Source organism: Ursus maritimus, unplaced genomic scaffold, assembly GCF_017311325.1.
Source record: "Ursus maritimus isolate PB19 unplaced genomic scaffold, ASM1731132v1 scaffold_10, whole genome shotgun sequence".
Classification (NCBI taxonomy): Eukaryota; Metazoa; Chordata; class Mammalia; order Carnivora; family Ursidae; genus Ursus; species Ursus maritimus.
In genome coordinates this window covers 22,117,987-22,138,134 of record NW_024423344.1, presented here as the reverse complement: position 1 = coordinate 22,138,134, position 20,148 = coordinate 22,117,987, and the positions used below count along the sequence as shown (strand labels likewise).

General features: G+C 35.3%; 1 protein-coding gene across 1 annotated transcript in view; it reads right to left on the bottom strand.

The window, feature by feature from the left end:
• Positions 1-20,148, bottom strand: part of KPNA3 (karyopherin subunit alpha 3) — an 89,597-nt gene that overhangs the window by 32,463 nt on the left and 36,986 nt on the right. Inside the window, exon 2 of the mRNA XM_040622686.1 lies at positions 14,293-14,337. Within this exon, the coding sequence (XP_040478620.1) occupies positions 14,293-14,337 (45 nt within the window). The remainder of the gene's footprint in view (positions 1-14,292; positions 14,338-20,148) is intronic.

The window sequence follows — 20,148 nt, the reverse complement described above, 5'->3', positions numbered from 1 at the left end:
GGAAAGGTAAACCCTGGGCAGGTTTCTTGTGATCTAATTAATCATTAAAGGAAGCTTCATCAAAACCAGTAACTTAAACTATCCCTTTACTTAACAACCTAGAAATTTTTACCCTCCTAGACATTGTACTTCAGTAAATTCAGCATCTATAAAACGTATCTCTTTCTTTTGTCAAGTGGGAGGAGAGCACAGAAGATATGGAAACTAACCTAGTTTCAACACCTACTTTATCTACACACACGCACACGCACACACATAAACACACACACACACAGATTAGATCCATTTCTAAAGTTCCTTTAAAAATCTATTATTAATCTATTACCCAACTATGTATTTAATCCTTTTCAACTTTGTTTTCTATTAGGGCTGAACCACATGGAATTAACACTTTGTAGGTTAAGAACGTTAATTATGGGCAATTTCCAAGACTCAACCTAATATATTTTGAGTTAACAAATTCTGCATATTGATTTCTATATAAAGTTCTTTCTCATTCCCAAATTTCTCTCTTCATCTTGAAAAAGTGGCTGAGCATTCTATACCTAAATTTGTGGAATAAGTCAGCAATCACTTCTTAAACACGTTATGAAAAAAATAGATATTTATCAGGCCCATTTTGAATGTGACATAATTAAATTTGTTTTTATTGAGCAATATACTCACTGTGTGAAATCTTATCTAGTTTTAGTCCTGTAAAATTAAAACCTTTTATTTCACAGATGAGTATGGGGATACAGAGAACCAGGCTAAATTATATTATATATCTAGGAAATATCAGTTAAGATTTGAACCCCAGTTGTGGCTACAGAGCTGTTTCTTAAATATATTCTACAACTTACTTTTTTTTTTTTTTTAAGTAGCCCAACTCTAGTTGCACCTAAATGCTTCTAAAGAAGTAGAAAAAAAGGGCACCTGGGTGGCTCAGGTTATGATCTCAGGGTCCTGGGATCAAGCCCAGCTTTGAGTCAGGCTCCCTGCACAGTCTGCTTCTCCCTCTCTCTCTTCCCTCTGCTCATGCACGCTCCCTCTCTCTCAAATAAAATCTTTAAAAAAAGTAGAAAAAAATACTCAAAAGATAAGACCTTCCTCTCAATATGAACATTTATGAAATGATATTACTGCCGTGTAGATACATGGATATTCATTCACCCACAAGTTTCATATGTTATATTTATACTTTGGCCACTCTCTACATGTATTATACTTTGATTAAAATTTTTTAAAAAACCAAAACACTTCTGATTCATCAATCATGTAAAAATCTGACAACAGAAATTATTTTTCCTGAAGGATCACGTAACTAATCTTATCAAATGGCTGCTTTCTTTTTGATTCTCCTTTACTAATTGAAGGTTTTACATATGATCATTTCAATAGATGCAGGAAAAGCATATGACAAAATACAACATCCATTCTGATAAAAACCCTGAACAAAGTAGGTTTAGAGGGAACATACCTCAACATAATAAAGTCCATATATGAAAAACACACATCTATCATCATCCTTAATAGGAAAAAAACTGAGAGCTTTTCCCCTAAGGTAAGGAATAAGACAGGGATGTCCACTCTTACCACTCTCATTCAACATAGTACTGCAAATCCTAGCCTCAGCAATCAGACAACAAAAAGAAAAAGAAGGTGGGGCGCCTGGGTGGCTCAGTCAGTTAAGCATCCAGCTCTTGATTTTGGCTCAGGTCATGATCTCAGGGTTGTGAGATTAAACCCAGCTCTGGGCTCCACGCTGGGTGTGGAGTCTGCTTAAGGTTCTCTCTCTCTCCCCCTACCCCTCTCCCCACTCTCTCTCTTTAAAAAGGGCATCCAAACTGGTAAGGAAGTAAAACTTTCACTCTTTACATATGACATGATACTCTACATAGAAAACCTGACTCTACCTCAAATAAATAAGTAAAATCTTAAAAAAAAAAAAAAAAAAAGAAAGAAAACCTGACTCTACCAAAAAACTGCTAGAATGGATAAACTCACTAAGGTTGCAGAATACAAAATCAATACACAGAAATCTGTTACATTTCTATATACCAATAATGAAGCAGCAGAAAGAAAAATTAAGAAAACAATATCATTTACAATTGCACCAAAAATAAAAAGATACCTAGGAATAAACTTAAGAGGTGAAAGAACTGTACTCTGAAAACTATAAAACACTGATGAGAGAAACTGAAGATGGCACAAAGAAATGGAAACACATTCCATGCTCAAGTATGAGAAGAATAAATGTTGTGAAAATGTCTATATTACCCAAAGCAATCTACACATTTAATGCAATCCCTTTTAAAATATCAATAGCATTTTTCACACAACTAGAACAAACAATTCTAAAATTTGTATGGAACGACAAAAGACCCCGAGTAGTCAAAGCAATCTTGAAAAAGCAAAGGAAAGCTGGAAGCATCAATATTCTGGACTTCAAGCTACATTAGAAAGCTGTAGTAACACTACGGTACCCAGAAATAAACTCACAACTATATGGTCAATTAATCTTTGACAAAGCAGAAAAGAATATACAATAGGAAAAGGACAGTCTCTTCAACAAATGGCACTGGGAAAACTGGACAGCAACAGGGAAAAGAAAGAAACTGGATCACTTTCTTACACCATACACAAAGATAAATTCAAAATGGGTTAAAGACCTAAATGTGAGGCCTGAAACCATAAAATCTTAGAAGAGAGCACAGGCAATAAGCTCTCCGACACTGGCTATAGCAACCTTTTTCTAGATATGTTTCCTGAGGCAAGGGAAACAAAAGCAAAAATAAACTATTGGTGCTACATCAAAATAAAAAGCTTCTGCACAGTGAAGAAAATGATCATCAAGACTAAAAGGCAATCTAAGGAATGGGAGAAGATATTTGCAAATGACATATCTGATAAAGGGTTAGTATCCAAGGAACTTATAAAACTCAACACCCCAAAAATAAATAATCCAACTAAAAAATGGCAGAAGACATGAATAGATACTGCTCCAAAAGAAGACATATACAGATGGCCAATAGACACATGAAAAGATGCCTATCATCACTGGTCATCAAGGAAATGCAAATCAAAACTGCAATGAGTTATCACCTCACACCTGTCAGAATGGCTAAAATAAAAAACACAAGAAACAAGTGTTGGCGAGATGTGAAAAAAAAAAAAAAAAGGAACCCTCTTAACACTGTTGGTGGGAATGCAAACTGGTGCAGCCACTCGGAAAACAGTATGGAGGTTCCTCAAAAAGTTAAAAATAGATCTACCCTATGACCCAGCAATCATACTGCTGGGTATTTACTCAAAGAATACAAAAACACTAATTCAAAGGGATACCTGCACCCCTACATTTATTGCAGCATTATTTACAATAGTCAAGATATGGAAGCAGCCCAAGTGTCCACTGACTGATAAATGGATAAAGAAGATGTGGCTCAGTCGAGTTGAGTGTCTGACTCTTGGTTTCAACTTGGGTCACGATCTCAGGGTCATGAGACCGAGTCCCATGTCAGGCTTACACACTCAGCGTGGAGTTTGCTTGGGACTCTTTCTCTCCTCTCCCCCTTTCTCTGCTCACACAGGCTCTTGCTTTCTCTCTCTCAAAATAAATAAATAAAATATTTTAAAAAGAGCACGTAGGCTAGGCATTTTAGTATTATTTCTTATAACTGCATTCACATTTATAATTGTCTCAAAATTTCAATTAATAAAAACTTGACCAATCAAAACTTCAATTAATAAAACCCTGAACTAGTTTTTTTTTCTTAAGTTTTTATTTTAATTCCAGTTACTTAACATACAGTGTTATATTACTTCCAGGTGTGCAATATAGTGATTCAGCACTTCCATACAATACCCGGTGCTTATCACAATAGGTGCACTCCTTAATTCCCATCACCTATTTAATACAATCCCCCAACACCTCCCATGGTAAACATCAGTTTATTCTCTATAATTAAGAGTCTGTTTCTTGATTTATCTCTCTCTCTTTTTCCCTTTCCTCACTTGTTTTATTCCTTAAATTGCATATGTGAGTGAAATCATATGGTATTTATCTTTCTCTGATTTATTTCACTTAGCTTAATACTCTCTACCTCCATTCATGGCATTGCAAATGGGAAGATTTCATTCTTTTTATGGCTGAATAATATTCCATTGTATATATAAACCACGTCTTTTTTTTAAAAAGATTTTATTTATTTATTTAAGACAGAAAGAGAGAGAGAGACCGCATGGGCAAGCACGTGTGAGCATGAGCAGGGGGAAGGGGCAGAATCAGACTCCCTGCTGAGCAGGGAGCCCAATGCAGGGCTCAATCCCAGAACCCTGGGATCACGACCTAAGCCAAAGGCAGACGCTTAACCACCCCGGCGTCCCTAGCTCAGCTTCTCTTAATTAACATTTTGCCAAACTATAGTATAATACCACGACGAAAACATTGACATTGATACAACCCACCGACCTTATTCAGATTTCCTGTCCTACCTGGATTCACTGTACGAAAGTCTGTATATTAATTCTATACAATTTTATCATCTGCACAGGTTTATGTATCCACCATTATAGTCAATATATGGAACAATTCCAAAAACAGAAGATGCCCTTCTGTTGCCCTTTTATAAGCAAACAACCTCCACCTCTCCCCCCTGCAACCACTAATCTGTCCTTCATTTATAAAATTTCATTTCAAAAATATTATATAAATGGAATCACACAGTATATAATCTTTTCGTGATGGGCTTTCTTTTGCCCAGCATAACTCCCTAGAAATTCACATAAGTTGTTGCTTCTATCAATAATTTGTTCCTTTTAATTGCTGAGTGGTATTTCATGGCAAGGGCATACCAAAGTTTAACCAATTACCCTTTAAAGACATCTGGATTGTTCACAGGTTTTGACTATTACAAAATAAAGTTGTTACAAACATTCATATACAGATTTTGTATGAACACCAGTTCTCATATCTCTGGGATATATGAGTAGGAATGTAACCGGTAAGCTGTACAGTAGCAACATGTTTTCCAGAGTGACTACCATTCCACATTCCCAACAGCAACATATGAGTGATCCAATTTCTCTACATCCTCACTAGCATTTCATGTTGTCACTATTTTTTATTTTAGCCATTCTAATAGATGCTTAGTTGGTTTTAATCCATATTTCTCTGATGGCTAATAATGTATTAATAATAATAAGCACAATAAGTGCCATCTATATATCTCCTTCAATGAAATGTCTCTTCTCATCCTTGCCCACTTTTTTAATTAGGTTTTTTTGGTTTTGTTTTACTGTTAATCTTTAAGAGTTCATTATATATACTAGATACTAGTCCTATATTGGGTGTGTTGTTTTCTTCTTATCTCTAGCTTGTATTTTCATCGTCTTCACATGAGCTTTCACAGAATTAAATTTTGTTAAATTCCAAATTTCTTTTTATGGATTATGCTTTTGTCATCAACTGTAAGAACCATTTGCCTGGCCCTGGATCCTGAAAATTTTCCTCCATTTTTTCCCTAAAAGTTTTATAGTTTCCTGTTTTACATTTAAGTCTAGGATCCATTTTATGTATTTGTATAAGTGTGAGAATGAGATTGAGGTTATTTAGTTTTGCCTATGGATTTCCAATTGCTCTACTACCATTTGCTAAAGAAGCTACTCTTCCTCCATAGAATTAGTTTTGCACCTGCCAAAAGAAACTTGGGTGTATCTGTGTGGGTTTATTTCTGGAGTCGATCTTCTGTTCCATTGAGCAATGTGTCCATCCTTCAGCTGATACCATGCAGTATTCATTGCTGTAGCTATTCCTTAAGCCTTAATATTGGGTAGAGCAATTGCTCCTATTTTTAATCCTTTATCAGGATTGTTTTAAGTCTTCTAGAGCCTGTGCCTTTCCATAAACATTTTAAAATAAGCTTGTCTGGGGGTACATGGGTAGATCAGATGGTTAAGTGTCTGACTCTTGATTTGGGCTCAGGTCATGAGATTGAGTCCCACTAGTATCTTGGTGAGAATTTTTGCATCCATATTCATCAAGGATATTGATCTATAATTCTTTTTGGTGGGGTCTTTGTCTGGTTTTGGGATCAAGGTAATGTTGGCCTCACTTTGGAAGTTTTCCTTCCCTTTCTATTTTTTAAAACAGCTTCAGAAGAATAGGTATTAGTTTTTCCTGAAAGGTTTGGTAGAATTCCCCTGGGAAGCCATCTGGCCCTGGGATCTTGTTTGCTGGGAGATTTTTGATTACTGCTTCAATTTCCTTGCTGGTTATGGGTCTGTTCAGGTTTTCTATTTCTTCCTGTTTCAGTTTTGGTAGTTTATACATCTCTAGGAATGCATCCATTTCTTCCAGATTGCCTAATTTGTTGGCTTTGCTTATAATATTTTTCTATAATTGTTTGTATTTCTTAGGTGTTGGTTGTCATCTCTCCTTTTCATCCATCATTTTATTTATTTGGGTCCTTTCTCTTTTCTTTTTGATAAATCTGGCCAGGGGTTTATCAATCTTATTAATTTTCTCAAAGAACCAGCTCCTACTTTCGTTGATCTGTTCTACTGTTCTTTTGGTTTCTATTTCATTGATTTCTGCTCTAATCTTTATTAGTTCTCTTCCCCTGCTGGGTTTAGGCTTTATTTGCTGTTCTTTCTCCAGCTCCTTTAGTTCTAAGGTGAGGTTGTGTATCTGAGACCTTTCTTGTTTCTTGAGAAAGGCTTGTATTGCTATATACTTCCCTTTTAGGACCGCCTTTGCTGCATCCCAAAGGTTTTGAACAGTTATGTTTCCATTTTCATTTGTTTCCATGAATTTTTTAAATTCTTCTTTAATTTCCAGGTTGACCCATTCATTCTTTAGTAGGATGCTCTTTAGCCTCCATGTATTTGAGTTCTTTCCAAATTTCCTCCTGTGATTGAATTCCAGTTTCAAAGCATTATGGTCCTAAAATATGTAGGGAGTGATCCCAATCTTTTGGTAACAGTTGAGCCCTGATTTGTGACCCAGGATGTGATCTATTCTGGAGAATGTTCCATGTGCACTGGAGAAGAATGTGTATTCTGTTGCTTTAGGATGGAATGCTTTGAATCTATCTGTGAAGTCCATCTGGCCCAGGGTGTCATTCAAAGCCCTTATTTCCTTGTTGATCTTCTGCTTAGATGATCTGTCCATTGCTATGAGTGGGATGTTAAAATCCCCTAGTATTATTATCGACATGTTTCTTTAATTTTGTTATTAACTGGCAGCTCCCGTGTTACGGGCATAAATATTTACAACTGTTAGATCTTCTTGTTGGATAGACCCTTTATGATATAGTGTCCTTCATCTCTTCTTACAGTCTTTGGTTTAAAATCTAATTTGTCTGAGATGAAGATTGCGACTCCAGCTTTCTTTTGATGTCCATTAGCATGATAAACGGTTCTCCATCCCCTCACTTTAAATCTGGAAGTGTCTTTGGGTCTAAAATGAGTCTCTTGCAGACAGATATCCACGAGTTTTGCTTTTTTATCCAATCTGATATCCTGTGTCTTTTGATTGGGACATTTAGCCCATTTACAGAGTAACTATTGAAAGATATGAATTTAGTGCCATTGTATTACCTGTAAAGTGATGGTTTCTGTAGATTGTCTCTGTTCCTTTTTGGTCTATGTTACTTTTGGGCTCTCTCTTTGCTTAAAGGATCCCCTTTAATATTTACTGTAGGGCTGCTTTGGTGATCACAAATTCTTTTAGTCTGTTTGTCCTGGAAGCTTTTTATCACTCCTTGTATTTTGAAGACATCCTAGCTGGATAAAGTAAATTCTTGGCTGCATATTCTTCTCATTTAGCTCCCTGAATATATGATGCCAGTCTTTTCAGACATCTGTGGATAGGTCTGCTGCCAACCTGATGTTTCTAAACTTGTAGGTTACAGACCTCTTGTCCTAAGCTACTTTCAGGATCTTCTCTTTGTCTCTGAGATTTGCAAGTTTTACTATTATATGTCAGGGTGTTGATTTATTTTATTGATTTTTGAGGGGGGGTTTCTGTGCCTCCTGGACTTGGATGCCTGTTTCCTTCCCCAGATTAGGGAAGTTCTTCACTATAATTTGCTCCAATATACTTTCTGCGCCCCCCCTTTCCTCTTCTTCTAGGATCCCAATTATTCTAATATTGTTCCCCTTGATGGTATCATTTATCTCTCAAATTCTCCCCTCGTGATACAGTAGTTGTTTATCTCTCTTTTTCTCAGCTTCTTTATTCTCCACCATTTGGTCTTCTATATCACTAATTCTCTCTTCTGCCTCATTTATCCTAGCAGTTAGGGCCTCCACTTTTGACTGCATCTCATTAATAGCCTTTTTAATTTCAACTTGGTTAGATTTTAGTTTTTATTTCTCCAGAAAGGAATTCTCTAATGTTTTCTATGTTTTTTTTTTCAAGTCCAGCTAGTATCTTTATAATCGTTAGTCTGAATTCTAGTTCTGACACCTCACTTATGTCCATACAGATTAGGTCCCTGGCAGTCAATACTGCCTCCTGTTCTCTTTTGTGAGGTGAATTTTTCCATTTTGTCATTCTGTCCAGAGAAGAATAAATGAGTGACAGAACAAAATACTAAAATGGCAAAAACAACCCCAGGAAAAAAGGATCTGTACTCAGAAAACTATAGAATACTTAGGAAAGAAATTGAGGAAGACACAATGAAATGGAAAAACATTCTATGCCCATAGACTGGAAGAATAAATACTGTTAAAATGTCTATGCTACCTAAAGCAATCTAAACATTCAGTGCAATCCCTATCAAAATACCATCAACTGCTTTCACAGAGCTGCAACAAACAGTCCAAAAATTTGTATGGAACCAGTAAAAGACCCCAAATAGCCAAAGGAATGTTGAAAAAGAAATCCAAAACTGGTGGCATCATAATTCTGGATTTCAACCTCTATTACAAAGTTGTAATTATCAAAACAGTATGATACGGACACAAAAACAGACACATAGATCAATGGAACAGAACACAGAACTCCAAAATGGACCCTCATCTCTATGATCAACTAATCTTAGACAAAGCAGGAAAGAATAGCCAATGGAAAAAGGACAGTCTCTTCAATAAATGATGCTGGGAAAATTGGAAAGCCACATGCAGAAGAATGAAACTGGATCATTTCCTTACACCATATACAAAAATAGGCTCAAAATGGATGAAAGACCTAAATATAAGACAGGAATCCATCAAAATCCTAGAGGAGAATACAGGCAGCAACCTCTATGACCTCAGCCAAAGCAACTTCTTGCTAGACACGTCTCCAAAGGCAAGCAAAAGAAAGGCAAAAATGAACTATTGGGACTTCATCAAGATAAAATGCTTTTGCACAGCAAAGGAAATAGTTGACAAAACCAAAAGATAACTGACAGAATGGGAAAAGATATTTGCAAATGACATATCAGATAAAGGACTGGTATCCAAAATTTATAAAGAAAATTTATAAAGACATACAAATAGCCAACAGACACATGAAAAAATGCTCAACATCACTCAGCATCAGGGAAATACAAATCAAAACCACAATGAGATACCACCTCACACCAGACAGAATGGCTAAAATTAACAAGTCAGGAAACAACAGATGTTGGTGAGGATGCAGAGAAAGGGGAACCCTCTTACACCGTTGGTGGAAATGGAAGCTGGTGTAGCCTCTGGAAAACAGTATGGAGATTCCTCAAAAAGCTGAAAATAGAACTACCCTACAATCCAGCAACGGCACTACTGAATATTTACCCCAAAGATACAAATGTAGTGATCTGAAGGGGCACCTGCAATGTTTATAGCAGCAATGTCCACAATAGCCAAACTATGGAAAGAGCCCAGATGTCCATCAACAGATGAATGGATAAAGAAGATATAGATATATACACACACACACACACACAATGGAATACCACTCAGCCATCAAAAAATGAAATCTTGCCATTTGCAACAATGTGGATCACTTATACCGGGTATAATGCTAAGTGAAATAAGTCAATCAGAGAAAGACAATTATCATATGATCTCACTGATACGTAGAATTTAAGAAACAAAACAGAGGATCACAGGGGAAGAGAGGAGAAAATAAAACAAGATGAAGCCAGAAAGAGAGACAAACCATAAGAGACTTAATCATAAGGAACAAAGTGAGGATTGCTGGAGGGGAGGAAGGTGGGGGGGATGGGGTAACTGGGTGATAGACATTAAGGAGGGCATGTGATGTAATGAGCACTGGATATTATATAAGACTGATGAATCACAGACCTGTACCTCTGAAACCAATAATATATGTTAATCAATTGAATTTAAATTAATTAAAAATAAATAAAATCTTTAAAAAATGGTATTGTACTTATAATTTTGATTTCTGCATGTTCACTGTTAGCATATATAAGCCATTGATTTTTATGTGTTAATCTTATATTCTGTGACCTTGCTGAACTCACTTATTAATTCAAGGAGCTTTTCTGTAGATTCTTTAGGATTTTCTACATAGACAATCATCATCTGCAAATAGGGACAGTTTTATTTTTTCCTTTCTAAACTAAATGCCTTTTATTTTTCTTGACTTATGGCACTGGCTAGAATCGTCAGAACTGTATTAAATAAGAGCAATAAGAGTAGACATCCTTGCCTTGTTTTCAGATCTTAGGGGAAAAGCATTCCGTTGTCCACCAGTAAGTATGATATTAGCTGTAGGTCTTTTGCAGATGTTCTTTATCAAGTTGAGCAAGTTCTATCTGTAACTTATTGAGAGTTTTATTGGGAATGAGTGTTGGATTTTATTTCTGTATTAATCGATATGATCACATAAATTTCCTTTATTATCCTGTTGATACAGGGGAATTCAGACTATTTTAAAAAAGATATTTTACTAAAAGGCCAAACAATTAAAACAATTATACTGTATCTGATTAATCAAGTTGGGCATTTTGGTGGTGTTTTCATTATGTAAAAACTTAGCCAGCCCTACCCCGAGATCTAATGACAATAAAATCCTAGTGGGATATCTGACCGATCAATCACCAAGAGAAGATTATATAAAGTTTACTATAATGTGCTAAAGTTAAAAATGCCAGTGACAGGTTTTGGACTGATTTTCAACTCATGAGGCATTATTCACTCAACAAACATTTACCTTGAGAGGCATTATAGCATAATGATTAAGAGCTCAGCTCTGCCATTTATCAGCTGTGTGATTTTAAGCAAGTTATTTAACTCCTATGTAACTCTGTTCACAACACGATATAAAACAGAAGTATAGACTTCTGTGTAAGTGTTGATACGTAAGTACCTACTTGAATAGGAAAGTAAGATATCAAGGAGGTAAAAGAAGACAAAAAATTTCAAAAAAAAGAATGTGAGGCCAGTAAAAACAGTACATATTAATACTTAGATCTCACTCTCAACCTGACAGAGCATTATCAGTGTTATTCAAAGTATGATCCTTGGACTGGCTAAAATTTCTCAATTTGTTACAGGTCTGCTACAAGATATGGAGCTTTTGCCAAAAATCAACTATGAAACTAAACACATTGTTTAGTTCCATTATTTATTTACTTAGGCAGAAGGATTTTTTGGTAAAGGAAGAAGTCCCTTGTTTAATATTTTGACATAAGCTCCCTAATTTGTCACAGATTAGGACTTTTGAATAGTACTGCTTCATATCTATAGTATTTGTCTTAAAAATTCAATAAATGATTTTTTAGAAGTTCAATGAATGATTTAAATATAGAGAAAAGTTTAAGGTATCATAATCACTTTAATTCTTGAATGTTAGCATTTAATAAGTACCAACTATTGGTCCAGAACTTGACTAGGCATTTAGGGTTAGGCTGGGAGAGAGACTTAAGAGTACTTGGGGTAAGGGAGTGTTATCACTCTCACTTTAAAAGATTACAGTCTAATGCAAATGGGTAAAGCTCATCTGTGAAACTCTGGAAACTAGCTTTCTTGTATTTTTCAAGAACCCCAATATCATTAACAACAATGCTGTGATTTTCTCCTCAATGGAGCTACAGAGACAGCAAGACTACAAGTAGAGACAGATTCTGACTATAAAGAGTAAAGGAATCTTCTCTTGAAGGTCTCTCCACGCCTCTGTAGAAGCATATCAAAATCAATTAAGTTTTGTCTGAAGTTTAGGCTTTATTTTAGGAACGGTTCACATTCTGCTGCTTACCCAGGGAATTCTGAAATGTGAAGTAAGGAATTTCTTGAGATTTTTTTTTAGTTAATTTCATTTTTGGCCCTTCTATAAGGATTTCTAGGAACTAATTCTAGTGACTGAAAAGGAAATAATGTTATCTAGGGAGAAAAAGAAGAGATAAGAGGACTCTAATGTAACCAAAATGGATATTTAAAAAGATGTACTCTGACAAGCAAGAAACTTTAATTCTATAAATTAAGTACAGAAGACAGCGCAACTATAGAAGGAGGAACAAATAACCAAATACAAATACAAATGAACAGCTTGAATTTATAAGCATATTAGAAGAGCTAAAAAGCTTAAAATAAGAGGAGGATTCTGAATAATACCAGGACCAACACAAAAGTTTTCCAAGCATGAAAATTTAAGGGAAAGTAAAGGCCCACATCTGGAGATAGCTGGTATAATGTTAACAGACGTTTTACTCCTACTGTCTCTATTGAGGAGAATGATCTTTAGAGGATGGATGAAAAACCAGACACAAAGGACACTTACTGTTCTATTTATATAAAGTTCAAACTATGAAAAATAATCTATAATATTAAAAATCAAGATAATGGTTATCCTTGGGTGAAGGAGTAACTGGGAAGGAGCCTTGGAATACAGGTAATGTTCTCTTTCTTGATCTAAGAGCTTATTATACAGAAGTGTTCACTTTGTGAAAATTCATCAAGCTGTACACTTAAGATGTGTTGACCTTTTTCTATGTATGTTATATGCTAATAAAAAGTTTAAAAGGAAAAAAAAAGAAGCTAGGTCTGAAGCGTTTAGGTTGGTAAGGAACTCATGTCACTGTCTTTACTAAGCTAAGGCTTAGTTCACTTCTCTAGTCCAAATAAGTCAAGGATCTGAAAAAACTTGAAAATATGACTGCCAAATCACTGTTGTTAATCTGTATCTTTGAAGAGATTAAGGAGTTGAAAGCACACTGGAATTAGCAAAAACTTTTCAATTGTACTAAAGACTGGGGAGAGCGCATAGGAAGTACAGGAAAATGACTCAGGAACTATACACTATACCAATGAGCATAATATTGATGCTGGGTAAAAATTCATGACCAAAGTAGGTATTTAATAAATACTTATTACATAAATAAATGCACAGGTCTATTACAGTTTTAGTAACTTGGAGAGTGTTACTCTCAGAATCAAGACCTTCCTTCTCTCCAAAACTGAAAAGTTTCAAGATAGTAATTTAATATAGGAATTTCAGGAGTGAATTAAGATCAAGAAAAGGATCTGGGGGCGCCTGGGTGGCACAGTGGTTAAGCATCTGCCTTCGGCTCAGGGCGTGATCCCGGCGTTATGGGATCAAGCCCCATATCGGGCTCCTCCGCTATGAGCCTGCTTCTTCCTCTCCCACTCCCCCTGCTTGTGTTCCCTCTCTCGCTGGTTGTCTCTATCTCTGTTGAATAAATAAATAAAATCTTTAAAAAAAAAAAAAAGAAAAGAAAAAAGAAAAGGATCTGATTTAGGATAAACATAAAGATTTGGAAATAAATTTCAAAATCTATGTTTTTAATGTACATGTAATATAGAAAATTAGTTATGTGTATTTTCTTGATTGGCAATTAAAATATTTGCTTCAATAAAATGAGCTTGCACGAATACACAATCTCATGAAGGTTAACTCTAAAGTCCTCAAAAAAACCCAGAAGAAAATACAATAAATTTTAACAGCAGTTTCATTTAATTGGTAAGATATAAGGTTATTTTACTTTCAGTTTTCTAAAGTATCTTTAACAAGTATGTGTAACTTTTACATGAAAAAGGTAGAGGAATCCTATCTAGCCCAAAGAAAAAAGATATTAAGAAAACAAAACAAAACAAAACAAAACAGAAGAGTATCTAGTTTCATCAGATGTGAGAATTTCAATGCTGGCACTAAAATACTTCACACAGTACACAGTACCTCAATAAATGAAAGCTGTTGTAAGTATATACCACTATTAACTATTTAATGATATATTTTTATGCTGTGTGGTTTAGGGATGAACACTAACTTGCCATAGTATTTTCATTATTCGAGTTATACAGACTTTTAAAATCAGAAAAACCTCTTAATTACTTTTTGTTAAATGCAATCACCCTTACCTTTCGTAGTTCAACTGTCACTTCATTCCGGTGTCTTCGCATTGTCTAAAAGGAAAAATAAAGAATATGTAAGTACTGAATATTGATACTGCTAGTAGATAAATTAAGGTCTAAGGCAGTTAATATTTTAAAATTTTTCAGAAGTAATTCATTGTTAAGACTGGTCAGTTTTAGACTTCAAATGAACCATGGGAGTTTAAAAAGCCAAACTCCTGTCTATTTTACTGGATATCTGTTGGTTAATTTTGTGGGGAGTGGGATGTGGGGCTTGGCTGCCTAGGATCCTTTCCAAACGGCACCCAGGTTTCTTTCGGGAATTATATACCCTCCGCTGTGGACTGCCCTGATCAAACCCCTACTGAAGTATCTCATTCTCTCCTAGTTTTGAGTAGGGCATGCAACCAAAACCATACCAGCAGAACTTTCTCCCCCATGACTCTGAACCTTGAGCAAAGTGGAAAGGAAAAAAAAAAAGAAAGGTAGCACATTAATTTCCAAAGGAAATATCTGGACAAGATAGTGAATAATACCTCTATCCTGGAGTTGCTCTATTCCCAGATCTCAGGTGTTCCTACTCATTCTATGAACTACCTATATTCTTCCAATAAATTATGGCTTTGCTTAAGTTGGCCAGAGTTGGGTTTTAATGTTTGCAACCAATGAAACCTATCTCAAATGATTCATGTTTTAAAAAACTAAAAAACTTATTGTCATGGCCTTAAAACCACATGAAAAGGAAAATAAATTTGGGATAGATATTTTGTATCAAAAGGCAAGTATCCTTCTATGTTTACTGAGAGACTCTATCAAGCATGGTCTTATCAGGAATGACTGAAATGATCAGATAGCCCTTCTCCCCTTGATGTACTGATATGATGGACTATCTTATTACACATCTAAGTATGGTAAAATCCTTACATTTTTGGAATAAAGGCTACATAAGGGTTACATGGTCATGGTATATTATTATTTTAATATATTGCCCGATTCAGTATGCTACTATTTTATTTAATAATTCTTTTGTTATGGTATCTCTGTCAAGTTTTCTTAAATTGCAGTGATAAATTAATTCTTTTTAGGAAAAAAATCCCATGAAAACCAAATTATAGAGTTTGTTAAATATGCTGAAACATTAATCTAGATATAACTTAATGCTTAAATATATATATGTTAAATGTAAACAAAACTGCCAAACAAAATTCAAATTAGTAGCATTCATTTAATGTGAAGAAATGAAGCACTAATAAAATGATTATCACTAGCAGGGTGCAACAGTAGAAAGTCAGAGCCTTGACTCTAATTCTGTGTTTGTGTTTTGACTTTAAAATGATGAATACACAGACCGCTTCATGCATAAATCCATCATATAGAATGGTAATAAACGTTGAGCAATTTTCAAATACCAATATTATTTTGATAACTCTAAACTGTCTTGATTCACTTGAAGATTAGAACTGCACTACAGTTAAAATTTGCCTATATGAATATCTAATCCGACTGTTACTGGAACTGAGAAGGAAAAATATTTTCATTGCAATAACTACTACATTTAATTATTTATAAACTGTTACTAAGATGATAGACACACAACAAAAAAGATCCAGGCAACATATCCCTTACAAAATATGATCAAGTTACTCCTATACTGTAATTCACACTAAAATACTTTAGCATCAGTAGGAGTAGTGAGAGGTGCCTGGGTGGCTCAGTTGTTAAGCGTCTGCCTTTGGCTCGGGGTGTGATCCCAGGGTCCTGGGATCGAGCCCCGCATTGGGCTCCCTGCTCCACTGGGAGCCTGCTTCTTCCTCTCCCGCTCCCCCTGCTTGCATTCCCTCTCTTGCTGGCTGTTTCTCTCTGTCAAATAAATAAATAAAATCTCAAAAAAAAAAAAAATAGGAGTAGTGAGTCAACTTCTAAAGTTCCCTAAATTAGGAGTCCACACTTCAAAGAAAGTTAGTATTTGTAGCACCCATATCAGAAGTTACCTCCCAGTTAAGTAAATGCTTCCAATATCAACATCTGAATTTAGACAATGGTTTGTTAATTAGTATTAGAGATGTTGGAAATAACTTTTTTATTGCTGAAATTGAACTGTGCAAGGTATACAGATTGACTAGGAATACTGTACATGTGCCTTGAATCTTATCTGTTTGCAGTTTAAGAATCTGGCAAGTGCAGCAGTCAGTCTTCAGGGAAGTTTTTGAGTCTAGGCCTCCCTTTGATCCTATATCTCACCCTTTCTTGGAGGATTCTGTCACCTAATCCTAATCAGTTCTTTGTGGTATATGTTTATAGTTCAAGTTTTATTGCAAGGTGGTAACTGCTTGCTAACACATGCTTGTATAAGTGGCAGAATTCTAAAGCTTCTTTTATTACAGCAAAACTTACTGGCGGTAAAATTTCTAAGGAAAAAATACCTATTACCTCACCTACCTCTAATAGTGAAAGGCCTCCTACTCACCCAAAAGAACCATACGCATGTAAAATAGGCAAATGGCTTAGGTCAAGCAGCAACAGGTGCTGACTACCATGTATATGATAAAAATACTATTGAATTAGTCACGACTTATTCGTTCTCTGTTTGAATTACAGAAAAAGGCTCCATCTTGGGCCCTCTCCTCCCTAACATTCTTCCCAAGTGATCTCATCTACTCTCATGTCTTCAATTACTATTTGATGACCATTCTCAAATATCTATCTTTAGGTCAGCCCTCTTGCCAGAGCTCCAAATCTTTAAGTACTATATTCACTCACTCAACAAAAATTTACTGAATTCATCTAAAACGCACCAGGCAATATGTCTGCAACTGGGAGACAAGTATAGAATTTACAGTCTAGTACAGCCATCAACAAACCGCAGCCTATAGCCCAAATCTTATGGACTGTTTTCTGTAGCAATGAACAGGAATGGTTTTTACACTTTAAAGTGGTTATATTATAAATGATATTAAGTATGAATGTAATATCCTTATTTTTGTCTCTTGGCTCCCAAAACCTGAAATATTTACCTTCTGTCCTTTTAAGAGAAAGTTTGCCAACAGTTGGCTTACTGACAAACATACTAGTAATAAGCAATAATATAAACGCATTAAATGTTAAGTTAGGAAAGTAAATGAAGTTCAGTATTGGAAGAAGAAATGATTAGGGAATCAGGAAAAAGCTCCCTGCAGAAATGAATTATGTCTATATGTGTATTATAGAGGATAGATTGTTGCAAGGCCTCACATTTAGCATCCTTACAAATATCCTAATAGTTGATCCCTCGCCTCCCTTTACTCCTCCCCTCCCAAAAAAAAACCTTCCCCCCAAAAAAATACTCTTTCATGAATATTCCCAATATTAGGAAAAAGCAACATCATCCAAACAGTTGTAAGAACCCCAATCTTAGGAGATCATCCATGTCTGCTCAGTCTCTCACTCTGACATCCAATAAGTCACCAAAAATAGGATTCAAACTTCTAGCTCCACGCCATTATCGTAGACTAAGCCACCATCATCTCACCTGGATCACCACAATAGCCTCTTAACTAGTCCACTTGTGTTGTCTTTCTCTTGAATACAAGTTCTCAGTGAAGTTTTTAATCTCCTATAATCTCCCCTGACACACACACACACACACACAGTTACCAGGATAACCAAACCAAAACCCCATGGACAAAATCTACAAGATTGAGTGACAAGGTATCCCTACGAATTCTCAAATACAAGCAGGATCTGGGTTAAATCATTAACTTAGGACTCACATGGTATCAGCATGTATACAGAAGGAAACAGAAGAGCAGAAGTAATAGGATAGGTAATTCAAAGACTCAAGGCCAGAAAAACCCCAAATCATAAATCACTAGAGTTTAGAATAAGGCAATTTGTGAATAGCTACAAATGAAAAAGACCTTTTGTATATACCAACACTGTAAGGTATGATAAGGCTCTAGACTCAAAAACTAAGGACTGAAGTCTCCCTTTCTGGGCAAAGCCCTATACTGAAAAGAACTTCTGGGAGAAGAATCCTAATTGAGCAAGACAGGCACAATGAAGCAAAAAGGAGGGTCCACACAAAAGTGGGTTAATGAAACAGAGACCAATCTCAGAACATAGAAAGCTAAATACTTCTTATCATTTTGTAAAAATCAACAGAAGAAGGGGGTATAGAGTGGTGAAGCTAGAAAAACTATCCTTACCAATCCCTTACTCCAAAAAGTTCATGAAAACCTATTATAAATGAACAACAGAAAAGGGTTGAGCTCAAATTCCATGCCATAAGAAATGGGAAAATAAGAAGAATGCTGACACGAAAAGCTTGCCACCAAAAAGCCATACCTACAAAACAGATAAAAATTATATCCAAGAAAATGTGAAATATCATTCTAAATCAGAATTAGAAAAACTCAGAAATCATACATGTTAAAAACTACACAACACTGATGAAAGAACTCAAAGATCTAAAAAACGGAGAGATTTACTGTGTTCATGGATTAGTAGGCTGAACATGGTAAAGATGTCAAGTCTCCCCACAATAATATAGAGGTTTAACACAATTCCTCTCAAAATCCCAGAATAGATACAGAAAATATTATTTTAAGATTTATACAGAAAGTCAAAGTAAGTAGAAGAGCTAAAACAATTTTTTTAAAAAAGAATAAAATGGGAGGGACTAGCCTATCCAATTTCAAGATTACATAGCTACAATAATAAACACTGTGATACTGGTGGATCAAAGGAACAGAATAAAAAAAACAGACCTATACCAATAAGCTCAAATTGATTTCTGACAAAGGGTAAAAGCAATTCAATAAAGGAAAGATAGACTTTCCAACAAATGGTGCTGGAACATGTAGACACTGCTAGACAAAATGAATGAATCTCAATTTAAGTCTCATATATTACACAAAAATTAATACAAAATGGATCGCATTTAAGTGTAAAACTATAAAGCATTTAGAAAAAAATCTCTGGGTTCTGGAGCGAGGCAAAGAGTTCTTAAATTTGACCTTAAAAGCATGATGCATAAAAGAAATAACTGGTAAATTGGACCTCACCAAAATTAAAAAACATTGCTCTGAGAAAGCCCCCATGGGACGGGGATGAAAAGACAAGCTAGAGATTGAAAAAAAAAATTGCGAACTACATATCCAATAAAGGACTAGTACCTAGAATATATAGAGAACTCTCAAAAGCTCAATAGAAAATCAATTAAATTAGAAAATAGGCAAAAGAAATGAAGTGACATTTCATCAAAGAGGATATATGGATGGCAAATAAGCACAAGAAAGGATGTTCAATATTATTAGTCATTAGGGAAATGCAAACTAAAACCACAATGAGATTTTACTACCCATCTATAAGAACAGCTAAAATAATTGTGACAACACCAAATGTTTATGAGGATGTGCTGAAACTCATTTATTGCTAGTGGGATTGTAAAATGTGGTACAGCCATGAGGAAAACAGTTTCTTAAAAAATGAAACAGGAAATACCACAGTATTCAGCAACTGCACATCTAGACCTTTATCCCAGAGAAGTGAAAACCTGTGTTCACAGGAAATCTGTACACAAATGTTTTTAGCCATCCTATTCATAAAAACCTACACCTGGAAACACCCCAGGTATCCTTCACAGTTTAACCAAATATATATACAGTTTAACCATATATATACACACACACACATATCATAGAACTATATATAACCAAACTTACATATATATCATAGAATATTACCCAAGAGTAAAAAGGAACAAACTATTCAGACAAGCAACAACTTGGATGAATCTCCAGGGAATTATGCTAAGAGAAAAAAAGCTAATCCCAAAAGGTTACATACCATATGATTCCATTTATATAACACCCTTGAAGCAAC